The 15,724-nt window shown below is 40.1% G+C and overlaps 1 protein-coding gene across 1 annotated transcript in view; it reads left to right on the forward strand.

The window, feature by feature from the left end:
- The window catches only part of LOC124280032 (mitochondrial genome maintenance exonuclease 1-like), a 72,723-nt gene that overhangs the window by 15,663 nt on the left and 41,336 nt on the right, over positions 1 to 15,724 (forward strand). The window contains exon 4 of the mRNA XM_046715911.1: positions 8,743 to 8,875. Coding sequence (XP_046571867.1) covers positions 8,743 to 8,875 — 133 coding nt within the window. The remainder of the gene's footprint in view (positions 1 to 8,742; positions 8,876 to 15,724) is intronic.

Genomic DNA, 15,724 nt, shown 5'->3' on the forward strand with positions numbered 1-15,724 from the left:
TGCACAGCTGCACTAGCGTTATTCCGTATCGAAGGTAAATTGTCTGCTACCACATTTACCCTTGAAATCGGGACATTTCTACAAGGGACTGGCTTTTAATCACTACAGGTAAGTAAATAACAGTAATTGACAGATAAATTGACAGTTTCATGAAAAATTCGTTTTCTTCAGACTTTAAACCTTTTTCTTCATTGTTTATAGTTGGATTTAATATGAAACACTCTTCCTTACCTTGATGAAGTGATTTTTAGAAAATAATCTGGCCCTAATACGCTTCCATACTTCGGATCTCCAGCTGGATGTTATGCGCATCAGTTGCTGCGCAGAATTACCGGACAGCAAGCGATGTCGTCAGAACGCCAGTAAGGTCAACCGTATGGCTTAATGCAACGTTAGAAGCTTATAGTCGTCAAAAAAACTTATATTTCTAGGTAAATATGATGCATACCAGCATGTTTAGTCACATAAACCACAAAAAATAAGAGACGTTAGTTGCCATGTTGCGATTGACGTGCTTAGGTGCGAGGAATTACCGGACGGCATTGAATGTGACATTATAGTTGTAAGAAGTTTCAATGCAATATCGGTCAGAAAAACCTATACACACATACACAACGCATAAAGTTTTTGTAAACCAGGGCTCATTCATCATTACGCGCCTGTTTACATACTGTATACGTTGTCAAATGAGATACTTGTGTATTGAGGAGGGTATTTATTGCTTCTTGGCAGCCATTGTGTGTGGCTTGAGATTCCTTCCATACCTAGCGCTTGCGCTGACTTATAACTTAACAGTGTGTAGTTATTGTCATTTAGCCTGTAATCTGAACAATACGTTGTTGTTGGAATATCTGCAGATGGCAGTGTTGGCAAAAAGTGTGTCAACTAATGTGAACAGCCTCGTGTCCTGTAAGGGTTTATCAGTGTACGATTAAGCATGATGGTATTATCAGACGAACAGGTAGCCAGACGTCCACTCCAGGCCCCACACAAAGACATCATTGTGGCTTCAACAGGTGTTGTTGGAATGGGACAAACAAGCCATGTTATGATGTTTCCAAATCATTTGTAATCCTAGATAGGGAATACAAAACAACACATGACTAGAAAGATGGCCTTGAATATTTGGTGGAGTGAGTGAGTTAATGTATTATGTATCATCAGTAGTGGTATTGTGTATATTTAAAATTGGTCAAGATTGTTATTCCGAAATGTAAAATAAGGTGACCGGCTTGGGAACGAGTGGATAGATAGAAATAACTATCTTCATGAGATCTTAGTATCCTGGGCCTAGATTTTCGAAGCTCTCTTAGCGCTAAGATAGTCGTAAGTGCCATACATTAACATTAACTTACCACTATCTTAGCGCTAAGAGAGCTTTGTAAATCTAGGCCCTGTAAGTTAATTTGTTTGCTAAATGTTGCAATCAGCATTGTTCCAACTATGTAACATCAGTTGAGAAACAGCTGAGTTATAGTGATTGATGTCATGAGCATCCTGTCTATGCAAGGGGGTCTGACCATCTGTTCATGTTTGTTGACATAGTTGACCCAAGTATGGCATTAATTTCAAATTGTGACATGACCTTACTATGTTGATAATATTGCACTTCGACTTGAGCTTAGTATAGTGTTAATATTGTATTTTGACCTAAGTATAGTGTGAATATTGTATTGTGAATTGCCGCAAGTGTGGTGATAATATTGTATTTGGACATGACCTAAGTATAGGGATAATATTGTATTGGGACATGACCTAAGTATAGGGATAATATTGTATTGGGACATGACCTAAGTATAGGGATAATATTGTATTGGGACATGACCTAAGTATAGGGATAATATTGTATTGGGACATGACCTAAGTATAGGGATAATATTGTATTGGGACATGACCTAAGTATAGGGATAATATTGTATTGGGACATGACCTAAGTATAGGGATAATATTGTATTGGGACATGACCTAAGTATAGGGATAATATTGTATTGGGACATGACCTAAGTATAGGGATAATATTGTATTGGGACATGACCTAAGTATAGGGATAATATTGTATTGGGACTGTCTTAAGTATAGGGATAATATTGTATTGGGACTGTCCTAAGTATAAGGATTATATTGTATTGGGACTGTCCTAAGTATAGGGATAATATTGTATTGGGACTGTCCTAAGTATAGGGATATTATTGTATTGGGACTGTCCTAAGTATAAGGATTATATTGTATTGGGACTGTCCTAAGTATAGGGATAATATTGTATTGGGACTGTCCTAAGTATAGGGATAATATTGTATTGGGACTGTCCTAAGTATAGGGATTATATTGTATTGGGACTGTCCTAAGTATAGGGATAATATTGTATTGGGACTGTCCTAAGTATAAGGATAATATTGTATTGGGACTGTCCTAAGTATAGGGATTATATTGTATTGGGACTGTCCCGTAAGTATAGGGATAATATTGTATTGGGACTGTCGTAAGTATAGGGATAATATTGTATTGGGACTGTCCTAAGTATAGGGATAATATTGTATTGGGACTGTCCTAAGTATAGGGAAATATTATATTGGGACTGTCCTTAGTATAGGGATTATATTGTATTGGGACTGTCCTAAGTATAGGGATAATATTGTATTGGGACTGTCCTAAGTATAAGGATTATATTGTATTGGGACTGTCCTAAGTATAGGGATAATATTGTATTGGGACATGACCTAAGTATAGGGATAATATTATATTGGGAATGTCCTAAGTATAGGGATAATATTGTATTGGGACTGTCCTAAGTATAGGGATAATTTGTATTGGGACTGTCCTAAGTATAGGGGTAATATTATATTGGGACTGTCCTAAGTATAGGGATTATATTGTATTGGGACTTTCCTAAGTATAGGGATAATATTGTATTGGGACTGTCCTAAGTATAGGATTATATTGTATTGGGACTGTCCTAAGTATAGGATAATATTGTATTGGGACTGTCCTAAGTATAAGGATAATATTGTATTGGGACTGTCCTAAGTATAAGGATTATATTGTATTGGGACTGTCCTAAGTATAGGGATAATATTGTATTGGGACTGTCCTAAGTATAAGGATTATATTGTATTGGGACTGTCCTAAGTATAAGGATTATATTGTATTGGGACTGTCCTAAGTATAGGGATAATATTGTATTGGGACTGTCCTAAGTATAAGGATTATATTGTATTGGGACATGACCTAAGTATAGGGATTATATTGTATTGGGACTGTCCTAAGTATAGGGATTATATTGTATTGGGACTGTCCTAAGTATAGGGATAATATTGTATTGGGACTGTCCTAAGTATAGGGATTATATTGTATTGGGACTGTCCTAAGTATAGGGATAATATTGTATTGGGACTGTCCTAAAGTATAGGATTATATTATATTGGGACTGTCCTAAGTATAGGGATAATATTGTATTGGGACTGTCCTAAGTATAGGGATTATATTGTATTGGGACTGTCCTTAGTATAGGGATTATATTGTATTGGGACTGACCTAAGTATAGGGATAATATTGTATTGGGACTGTCCTAAGTATAGGGATAATATTGTATTGGGACTGTCCTAAGTATAGGGATAATATTGTATTGGGACTGTCCTAAGTATAGGGGTAATATTATATTGGGACTGTCCTAAGTATAGGGATTATATTGTATTGGGACTTTCCTAAGTATAGGGATAATATTGTATTGGGACTGTCCTAAGTATAGGGATTATATTGTATTGGGACTGTCCTAAGTATAAGGATTATATTGTATTGGGACTGTCCTAAGTATAGGGATTATATTGTATTGGGACTGTCCTAAGTATAGGGATAATATTGTATTGGGACTGTCCTAAGTATAAGGATTATATTGTATTGGGACTGTCCTAAGTATAAGGATTATATTGTATTGGGACTGTCGTAAGTATAGGGATAATATTGTATTTGGAGTGTCCTAAGTATAAGGATTATATTGTATTGGGACATGACCTAAGTATAGGGATTATATTGTATTGGGACTGTCCTAAGTATAAGGATTATATTGTATTGGGACTGTCCTAAGTATAAGGATTATATTGTATTGGGACTGTCCTAAGTATAAGGATTATATTGTATTGGGACTGTCCTAAGTATAGGGATAATATTGTATTGGGACTGTCCTAAGTATAGAGATTATATTATATTGGGACTGTCCTAAGTATAGGGGTAATATTGTATTGGGACACGACATAAGTATGACCAAAAAATGTATTATGAGGAGACCTTACTTGTGATGAAGTTTTAAGTTTTGTTGATATAATATCGTGACCTGTGTATTGTGAAATTACCTCAGTATTGCAATACATGTCATTTTGTGACGAGGCCTGACTAGGGTGATATGCCAAATATTGTTATAGTGTTTCAGTGCAGTGATAATAACATATCGTTACTATGTATCATCCCAACTCAGACAATACCAGATCCATCATGACCGCAACAGGATTCCTAAAGCACCAGGGGCGGTGGGGTAGCCTACTGGTTTAAAAGCGTTCGCTCATCAGGCCGAAGGCCTGGGTTTGATTCCCTCATGGGTACAACTTGTGAAGCCCATTTCTGGTGTCCCCAGCCGTGATATTGCTGGAATATTGCTAAAAATGGCGTAAAACCAAACTCAGTCAGTCAGTCAGCCTAAAGCACCAAACCCTGCACAGCACTATTTGTAGCTCTTGACAAAATGGCCACCATCCACATGCCAATAGTTCATTGAGGGTGTGGCCACGGCTGTCAAACAGAACCGTGTGCACTATCCATGTCTAACAGATGGGCTGTTAACTTCAAATATCTCTAGTGCCATGTTTAGATTAGTCGAGTGGGTGTAGGAGGGTCCTACAGCCTGTGTTTCGGCCTTGAAACAAGGCTCTCTACTAGTCTCAAGGACATGCTGTGGTACTTGGCTGAATCAAGACATGCTATTGACTTCTAGCTGATATTCAAGGTTCAAGACCCAGTCAAGGACTTTCAGCAAATGTTTCTGTGCCCGGTAATATTCACTCAAACTGGTCCAGTCAAAGGTCATGTTATTTCTTTTCTAGATCTCTGATCTGTTTGTTTGTTTTTCGTTCAAGGGGTGGTAGGGTAGCCTAGTGGTTGAAGTGTTTACTTGTCATGAGAAGATCCAGGTTCGATTCTCCAACAATGTGTGAAGCCCTTATTGGTGTTCCCAGTCAACATTAACCAAGGAATAGTTTCCTGAGGCTGTGTGGCTTGTCCATGTTAAACTGTGACATGGTATCTTAGTGAGCTGGCAGTATAAAAACAGTAATAGTCCAGTCTGCTTCAAGCAGCTACATATATACGTGGATAAACATGCATGGAGTGACTGTACCAGTGCACTAATCTTGAACACAGTCTTAAACCCCATTTCACCTCACCTCACCTCACTTCACCTCACCTTATTTCACTTCACCTTACCAGCTTTCTCCTCACATCACATCACATCATTTTACCTCACCTCACCTCTTTTACCTTAAAACCTGTGAAGATCCGGGTTAGAATTGACCTTCAGTAACCTTTGCTTGTCGTAAGAGGAGACTAACGGGATCAAGTGGTCAGGCTCGCTGACTTGGTTGGCACATGTCATCGGTTTCCAGTTGTGTAGATCGATGCTTATGCTGTTGATCACTGGATTGTCTGGTCCAGACTATTTACTTATAGACCACTGCCATATAGCTGGAATATTGCTGAGTGCGGTGTAAAACTTAACTCACTCACTCTTTTACCTTAGCCTGTTTCACCTCACCTCATCCCATTTGAATACTCTTTTTCACCCTGCCATGTCGGGGTCAGACTAATTTCCAGATCACCACACCTCTCCCTCCTCAAACCAGGTGGTCCAGCTGAACACTTCCTGCTGGCTCTCAATAACTTAGATTAAAAATGTGCTCAGATTTGTGAGAAATGTGAAGGAGGTGCCCCATTGACAGGCCTTTAACCAGGGAGTTTGGCTGATTGGGGTGGCAGTCATCCCCCAAACACTTTACACCGTCCCGACATCCCCCTCAACGCGTGTTGTATCATCATGTCACCTCTCCCCACCTCCCTCATCAAAGAGTTCCGCACTGTTACCTACTTGTCAGGGCTGCAGGATGCCTCTCGCTCAAACAGGTCACCCTCCTTGCACCTCAATGAATGGGAATTGTATTTTGATCATATTGACAATGGTAACTGATAAGACTTATCTGTGGCCTAATATGTCTAGTGTAAATACTGTTGTCAGTTTGAGAGCACTACAAATTATTGGTGACAGTGGTCTTGTTCCTAATTGAACTTGGGTAATTTCACCTGTAAGCACCCTTGAAACTCAGTTTTGCAAGTGAAGGAATGTGAGGAAAAAGGAGGTTAATTTGTCACGTTGAAGTTCAGAAGAAAGAATTTTTAGCTTCCGTCCCTAGCTGATCTTAAGGCATCCATTTTTAGTCAGTGTTTCTGACAACTGAATATCTTTTATTTTGTACAGAACGATTTTAAATCTCTGAATATATATAATTTTTATTTTAACAAATCAACGCATTTAAATTGAATAGGAGCCCCGGGGAGACCAGAGATTCAGAACCTGGAGAAATCTAGACTTGCTTCATGTAGAGCTTTAGCACTGCAGAGAAGGCTGGGATGTAGGGAAAGTAATGTGGTTCAGGGACTGTGAGACACACTAGTGTTCTCACTGACAAACTCTTAACCCACCTGCTTTTTAAAGTACCCACATTAAGAACAAACTTAATTTTACACCTGAAGAATTCAGAATTATGTTTCTCAGTTTTATCTCAAGTACAATACACCATGACAGTTTTTTTCCATCACAATGAACAAGTCAAAAATGTACAATTTAAAGCTGCTTGTATTGAAGACTTTTGTCCATCAATATGTGTACCCTCAAAACAAATCTGGAGGTGAGGTACTGGTGATCTCTTAACATGAGGGCTCCCAAATGTAACCATCGTTCATGAAATGAAATTTACCATGTATTTTACAATGTCTGTGTTCAGTGTAAAAATGATATTGTATGAAGATGATGAATGTTATCATCAATGGTCCCTGTTGGGATTCTGGGTTGGATCTGGTCCCTGTTGGGATTCTGGTTGGATCTGGTCCCTGTTGGGATTCTGGGTTGGATCTGGTCCCTGTTGGGATTCTGGGTTGGATCTGGTCCCTGTTGGGATTCTGGGTTGGATCTGGTCCCTGTTGGGATTCTGGGTTGGATCTGGTCCCTGTTGGGATTCTGGGTTGGATCTGGTCCCTGTTGGGATTTTGGGTTGGATCTGGTCCCTGTTGGGATTCTGGGTTGGATCTGGTCCCTGTTGATTATGTGGTCAGGTTCATAGACTTGATAGGGCTCGTCACGCTGAGAACCCGGGTTCGATTCCCCACATGGGCAAAATGTGTGAAGCCCATTTCTGGTGTCTCCTGCCGTGATATTGCTGGAATATTGCTAAAAGTGGCGTAAAACTAAACTCACTCACTCACTCATAGACTTGATTGATGTTGTGTCAACATACCCCAAAAGGATGGACCATCGCTCATGATATCAATCACTGGATTATCTGGCTTAGACTCAGTTATTTACAAGCTGGAATATAAAAAGTGGCTAATTGGCTAAACATTTCTTTTATATCAAGAAGAGTTAATCATTTGTAGGGACAGGCATGAAAACAATTTGTGGTGTATTTTATTGATAAATGACTCCCTCCCTGATTCATCTACTCACCCACTCACTCATGATATCTATCACTGGATTGTTAGGCTCTGACTGAGTGACCCACTCACAGAATCTCAGGTGTACTTTCCCAAGAAGACAGCTGTGCTGATTTCACATTGCACAACACTATCTCCGAACAGATGTCAAGCACCATTTTCATTAACATTTGTCATTGCATGAGGTAGAGCCCTGGAAGACATGTATGGTTCACCTTAGTGCTCTGATAAGGTAGATTGCCATGATAAACCACCAGCTGAGGTTTCCTCACCAAGGAGTGCTTCCAGTTCACTGGTCTAAATTTGACAAGATTGCTCGTTTTATCTGATTATGTCACACTGAATGTTGATAATGGCTGTTTATGGGCATGTTTGTAGGATATGATCAAAAAGGAGATCATGAAAAGTAAATGCTTCTCTAAAATGTTGAGCAGTGTAAGCACCTCATGGAAAGTCATACTTACCCAGATCATGTGAGATGGCTTGACAAATAGAAACATCAGCTTCAGTTGCCTGTGGACACCATGAAAATAAAGACCTTTAGTCAGTTTTTGTAAACTTGTTTTGACCAGTACTATCTTTGCAAAAGTATAAACATCGCAATCATGACCGTCCAACTGATTGCAGTGTATTGTTTACTTCTGTGATGCGATGGGGTGGTAGGGTAGTCTTGTGGCTTCGTGTCCGCTTGGGTTCGATTCCCCAGTGGATTGTGAAAGTGGATTGTAGATGCTGTATAAAGTGCCACTTGTAAGAGTGACAGCTCCTAGGTATCTGTGCCCACTCATTCAGTGTATGTCGTAAAGGCTTACTAATGAAACCGGGAATGTTAAAATGTGTTGCTTAGCTGATAGTGTGATGATGTTTGTTGTTTAAAGCCACTCTCCAGTCATATGACAGCAGACAAAATCGCGTTTTATTTGTTTCATGTCACTGCTGACAATATTTCATTTTCAGAACCTGAGTATGACCTTGATTTTTGTTTCACATTTACAGGGACTCACTGTGTGTGATAGACTGGAAGACGTCCCAAAAGCCGAAGCCCCTTCTCTCTAACACCTTCGACAACCCCCTACAACTAGCTGCCTATTTTGGGGCCATCAATGCGAGGGCCGATGTCAGTAACAAGGTGAGTTGTTGCGTCATTCGGACACCGTAGATAACCCTCTACAACGAGCCACCTACCTCCCCTGCAGGTATTATGAGTTAGATCTGTCCACAGCAGCCTGGGCTGGTCGTATGAGGCAACCAACGGACTGGGAGTCAGGCTAGGTGACGTGGTCGATGATGTGTGGTCATATCCCAATGTTGTGGATAGTTGCTCACAATCATTGGATCATTTCTTCTTTGTTTCCATTGGAAGAGCTGTAGCCTCTTGAACAATTCCTGATAGTGTTTTGTGAAGATCTTCTTCTTTGTTTCCATTGGAAGAGCTGTAGCCTCTTGAACAATTCCTGATAGTGTTTTGTGAAGATCTTCTTTGTTTCCATTGGAAGAGCTGTAACCTCTTGAACAATTCCTGATAGTGTTTTGTGAAGATCTTCTTCTTTGTTTCCATTGGAAGAGCTGTAACCTCTTCAACAATTCCTGATAGTGTTTCATGGAGATCTTCTTCCTGTGAGTGTCATTTAAGAGAGAGGGGTGGTGGGGTAGTCTAATGGTTAAAGCATCTGCTTGTCATGCCAACGACCAGGTTAAATACCTCTGCATGATATTGCTGGAATATTGCTAAAAGTGGTGTCAAACCAATGCTCACTCATATAAAAGAGTGACACAACTGTTTCTTTGAAGTATGATGACAATTTTTATGGATATACAACTTCTTTTATTCTGTCACAATTTGTCACAATTTGTCTAAAATGCCCATCTTTTTCAAATTTCCCATCATCACTTTGACATTAGTTGTAGTTGATAGCGTCTTCAACTCCACTTCAGTGACACAGTCACCTTTGTCCCATGACGATACAGCAACTGAAATTCATATGCACTTACCTCAGGCTTACAAATGTAATAAAATGTCATTTTTCCAATATAGTTCAGAGAAAAGTTAGGTCAACAGCAAGTACCAATTTACCCTTGCTGGTTTCACCTCAGCTTCTGCATGTGCCCAGCATGTTGATGTGTTGTCACGGTGATACAAAGGCCCTCCATGCTTCCATAAAGCCTAACCTTTACAAGGAATGATTACGTGATTTGTTTCAATTATGATTTATATGTCGACTGGGCTTTTCCCCCCCAATATTTCAAGTTTGTCACTTAGTTGTGCGTTAAAGTGGCGCCTAAATATTGGAATGGTTTCTGTATTGTTTCTGTAGCGCCCACTTTGGTCTCAGAGAAGGAAGTTCATTGGTATTATAAAAGATTAGTTTTGTGTAGTTATATTGGTCAGGGAAGTGGAAAATATCACACATACCCAAACACTCCCATTGTAACAAAAACACTTGTACTTGAGCAAAATTTTATTCACTAAGGATATGAGTTGTTTCAAAAGATTTTTTTCCCCGACAACGTGTTTTGCTTGGAGTATTAAAATGGATCAAATTCATCTTTTATTGAACATAAAAACTGTTCAATATTTCTTCACCAAACTTGACACATAGTGTTTTGCATTTCCATGGCAACAAGTTTGACTTAGACTGAAATTGGTGGTAGTGCTCCTTTCTGGAGCATAACTTAAAACCCTTTCAATACTCTCCTTCCACTTTGTGGGTATTCAAGAACCAACAAGTTGACATATTCATGAAGAGTATTTTACCATTGCGGCGGATATTGATGACTTTGTCTTCTTGTTAAAGTTACTCATTATTTAAATTCTTTCCTTCTGTTCCAACCCGTGAAGGTCTGGGTTAGAATATTAATCTTCAGTAACCCATGCTTGTCATAAGAGGCGACTAACGGGATCGGGTGGTCAGGCTCGCTGACTTGGTTGACACATGTCATCGGTTCCCAATTGCGCAGATCGATGCTCATGCTGTTGACCACTCACTCACTCACTCACTCACTCACTCACTCACTCACTCACTCACTCACTCACTCACTCACTCACTCACTCACTCACTCACTCACTCACTCACTCACTCACTCACTCCTGTTCCAAGATGGTTTCTTTTAAGGAACTTACAACAAAGGTAATGGTTGCTGTTATGTTATTATGTCAAGGACATATTACTTCTATATGTCCACGAGCCAGTCAGTATGGTTTAATACTGCTTTTAGCAATATTAGAGGAATAGCAGTCTTGAACACCAGAAATGGGTGTTGCACATTGTGCCCATGAGGGGAACCAAACTCGGGTCTTCGGCGTGATGAAGAGTGCTTCATCCACTTGGCTACCTCGCTGCCCCTTACATCCATGGGAAGATGACATGAATAGATATAGACCTATTACATATCAACCACAGCAGAGATGTGAATATAGGCTGTGAAGGAGGGTGAATTTGGTTTTACATGGCTTGTAGCACTATTCCAGCAATATCACAGTGGGGGACACAAGAAATGGGTTTCACACATTGTACCCATGTGGGGAATGGAACCCTGGTCTTCAGTGTGACAAGTGGATGCTTTAACCATTAGGCTACCCCCGCGTGATAGAGTAATTAAACAAGGCAGTAAAACACCCCCTAGGCTGTGAAGGATGTTAGAATTGGTTCCATGTACGATATTGCTGGTATGAAGTGACAGGTGGTCCGACTCTGTGATGTGGCTAAATGTATGTCATCGTACCTGGATGACATGATCTGTTGCTCATTTTTTATGTGGCTTGCCATACCCAGGCATGACTATTTATGAGCTGCAGCTAAATAGCTGGAATGGTGAACTGCACCAAAAGTACAAAAATATGTAAGATTGTGTTACTTTTAGATGTTTTCAAACATTCATTGGGGCGGTGGGGTAGCCTAGTGGTTAGAGCGTTTGCTCGTCACGGCGAAGACCCAAGGTTCGATTCCCCACATGGGTACAATGTGTGAAGCCCATTTCCGGTGTCCCCCACAGCGATATTGCTGGAATATTGCTAAAAGCGGCGCAAAACCATAATCACTCACTAAACATTCATTGAGAAAACCTGGGTTTGATACTTCTCTGTTCAGTGTCTGAAAGCGTTTTTTTCCATTCCCTACTGTGAAACAAGATTCCTGATAATCACCGATGTCAGAACCCAGACGAGACAGTTTTCAGACAGTCTGCCCATTGTCATTATCTCTCAATATCCCAATATTCCTCATCCAAACATTGTCTCCTAATAAATGTATTTTTATCATGATCAGTTGAATGTTTATAATCATGAATTGGCATAATTCCCTGTGATGAATTCAGAGAAGGACATAAATGAAAAGCTTTTGAGGTAAGGATGGGTATGCAGACAATATTTTCTGATGACCCGATCACCTTAATTGATCTTCCCGACCCTTACAATATTTGCATTTGTTTTCAATGCAAGACAGTTTAGCTTCAACCCCATGTTGAGTCATGAGATAGGAAGATGCAGTTGGATCTATGAATTAATTTCCTTGTCTTGGGGATAATTATGTTTGAGTTGGCTAATTGCCTCCATTGTATGGTTTCGGAGCCAGCATTAGAGACAGTCTGAAGATCGGTCTGAGCCCCCTCAGTTTTGGATACATCCTTAATCAGCCCCCACCTTTCATGCAGCTTCTGCGACTTGGCTTGCCGTGATTTGTCTGACAATCGGACTGATTAATTTGGCTGATTAATACGCTTGAGATATAGATGGAAGCTTTGGGAGAAGAGGAGGCAGCTGCTTTGTGCCCCCGGAGGAGCTTTCATTTCCTCCATGTCTGGCTGTGACTCAACACAAAGACTTGGGAGAAACAAAAAAATAGTCTTGATGGACATGTTTGAATTATATTGGAAAGTTTGCTTGTGATAGAGAAAGTTTGTGGTGTATGTGACAGGACACTGGACTTTCGATTTGAATTCTACTCTGTTGATTACCTCAGAGTCTCTTCTACAGAATTCAGAACGTATATTTTTGATAAAGCATTTTCCCCTTTCCATCCCCTATCCCCTTCTGAACTCTAGCAGTCTACACTAACACCATTCACAGCTTCTGGCTAAGAGTTTCCTTAATAATTCACCATGAAGATCTGGGTTAGAATTGATCTTCAGTAACCCATGCTTGTCGTAAGGGATCGGGTGGTCATGCTCCCTGACTTGGTTGGCACATGTCATCATATCCCAATTGCGTAGATCGATGCTGATGCTGTTGATCACTAGCTTTTCTCGTGCAGACTAAATTATTTACAGACAGCTACCATATAGCTGGAATATTGCTGAGTGTGGCGTAAGACTAAACTTACACACTCACTCACCTTATCAAGTTATTGCTATTTCACCATATAGATAACTTTATGCCATGGGCTACATGCTATTGTAATAACCTCACCAAGCATTGAATCACCAGAGTGTTATAGGAGAGAGCAGCCGTCTAGTTTTACAGGAGATAGTGTCATCTCTACATTTTATTGGTTTGTGTCATTTTCTGCTTTCCTGATTGGTAACTGGTAAATTGGATAATAAACCTTGATTGGTTACCCTCACTTTCATAAAACACCAGAATGTCTAGGGAAAGTTAACCATGAACAGGGAAATGACCTTATATTGGATGTATGACAGCATTGTTGTAATCTTTTATTGCCATGTCTGAGTGAGCAGACAGGAAATGGTTATGGTTAAAGCCTTGTTACCACTCTGACAGTGTAGTTCATTACAAGTATAAAGTAACTTAATGATGCTGCTACACGTGTAGCCAGTGGAAGCAAGGGTAGACTTGACAGAAACCAGTCTCCTTGGTGACCAATGTTGGCACGAGTCAAGGCTTGAGAATGACCCTGCTACAAGAGTGTACCTGATGACCAGGACTTGTGTACTGTGGCCTTACTACAATTGTGTTCTTGTTAACAAATATCAACACTAGTTCGTTCAGGCTTGAATATGGCCCTACAAAAACAACACTCGTTCAGGCTTGAATATGGCCCTACAAAAACAAGACTAGTTCAGGCTTGAATATGGCCTTACAAAAACAAAACTAGTTCAGGCTTGAATATGGCCCTACACTAGTTCAGGCTTGAATATGGCCCTACAAAAACAACACTAGTTCAGGCTTGAATATGGCCCTACAAAAACAAGACTAGTTCAGGCTTGAATATGGCCCTACAAAAACAAGACTAGTTCAGGCTTGAATATGGCCCTTGAAGTATGGAATATGGCCCCTACACAAAAACAAGACTAGTTCAGGCTTGAATATGGCCCTACAAAAAAACAAAAACAAGACTAGTTCAGGCTTGAATATGGGCCCTACAAAAACAAGACTAGTTCATAGGCCCTACAAAAACAAGACTAGTTCAGGCTTGAATATGGCCCTACAAAACAACATGTTCGTTCAGGCTTAAATATGGCCTTACAAAACAAAGACTAGTTCAGGCTTGAATATGGCCCTACTAAAACAAGACTAGTTCAGGCTTGAATATGGCAAAAAACAAGACTACAGGCTTAATATGGCCCTAAAAACAAGACTAGTTCAGGCTTGAATATGGCCCTACAAAAACAAGACTAGTTCAGGCTTGAATATGGCCCTACAAAAAACAAGTTCAGGCTTGAATATGGCCCTACAAAAACAACACTAGTTCAGGCTTGAATATGGCCCTACAAAAACAAGACTAGTTCAGGCTTGAATATGGCCCTACAAAAACAAGACTAGTTCAGGCTTGAATATGGCCCTACAAAAACTACAAAAACAAGACTAGTTCAGGCTTGAATATAGCAGGCTTGAATATACCCCTAAAAAACAAGAGACTAGTTCAGGCTTGAATATGGCCCTACAAAAACAAGACTAGTTCAGGCTTGAATATGGCCCTACACAAAACAAGACTAGTTCAGGCTTGAATATGGCCCTACAAAAAACAAGACTAGTTCAGGCTTGAATATGGCCCTACAAAAACAAGACTAGTTCAGGCTTGAATATGGCCCTTACAAAAACAAGACTAGTTCAGGCTTGAATATGGCCAAAAACAAGACTAGTTCAGGCTTGAATATGGCCCTACAAAAACAAGACTAGTTCAGGCTTGAATATGGCCCTACAAAAAACAAGACTAGTTCAGGCTTGAATAGTTCAGGCTTGAATATGGCCCTACAAAAACAAGACTAGTTCAGGCTTGAATATGGCCCTACAAAAACAAGACTAGTTCAGGCTTGAATATGGCCCTACAAAAACAAGACTAGTTCAGGCTTGAATATGGCCCTACAAAAACAAGACTAGTTCAGGCTTGAATATGGCCCTACAAAAACAAGACTAGTTCAGGCTTGAATATGGCCCTACAAAAACAAGACTAGTTCAGGCTTGAATATGGCCCTACAAAAACAAGACTAGTTCAGGCTTGAATATGGCCCTACAAAAACAAGACTAGTTCAGGCTTGAATATGGCCCTACAAAAACAAGACTAGTTCAGGCTTAAATATGGCCCTACAAAAACAAGACTAGTTCAGGCTTGAATATGGCCCTACAAAAACAAGACTAGTTCAGGCTTGAATATGGCCCTACAAAAACAGTGTTCTGTTGAATAATGTCGAGACAAGTCAAGAGGTGTGTTGACTTGAGTAAATGGGTGTCCTTAGAGACGAATTCTTGTTTAGGCTTGAGAATGACCCAACTTTATCCCTGGTTACCAATTCTGGTGTGCCACAACCTAACTGCGAGGGGTGTCCATGATGACCAATGGCGACTCATGTTCAGGCTTGAGTATGAGAATTACGCTACTTTATTCTTGGTCTCAAATTCTGGTATACCACAGCCTAACCAGTGTCCTTGGTGACCAATGGCGATTCATGTTTCAGACTTGAGAATGACCCTACTTTATTCCTGGTCTCAAATTCTGGTTTACCACAGTTAAACCACAAGGTGTGTCCTTGGTGCCCAATGGCGACACATGTTCAAGCTTGAGAATGACCCAGCTATAAGGGT

Source organism: Haliotis rubra, unplaced genomic scaffold (genome assembly GCF_003918875.1).
Source record: "Haliotis rubra isolate DU_JTF1 unplaced genomic scaffold, ASM391887v1 Scf26, whole genome shotgun sequence".
NCBI classification, from domain to species: Eukaryota; Metazoa; Mollusca; class Gastropoda; order Lepetellida; family Haliotidae; genus Haliotis; species Haliotis rubra.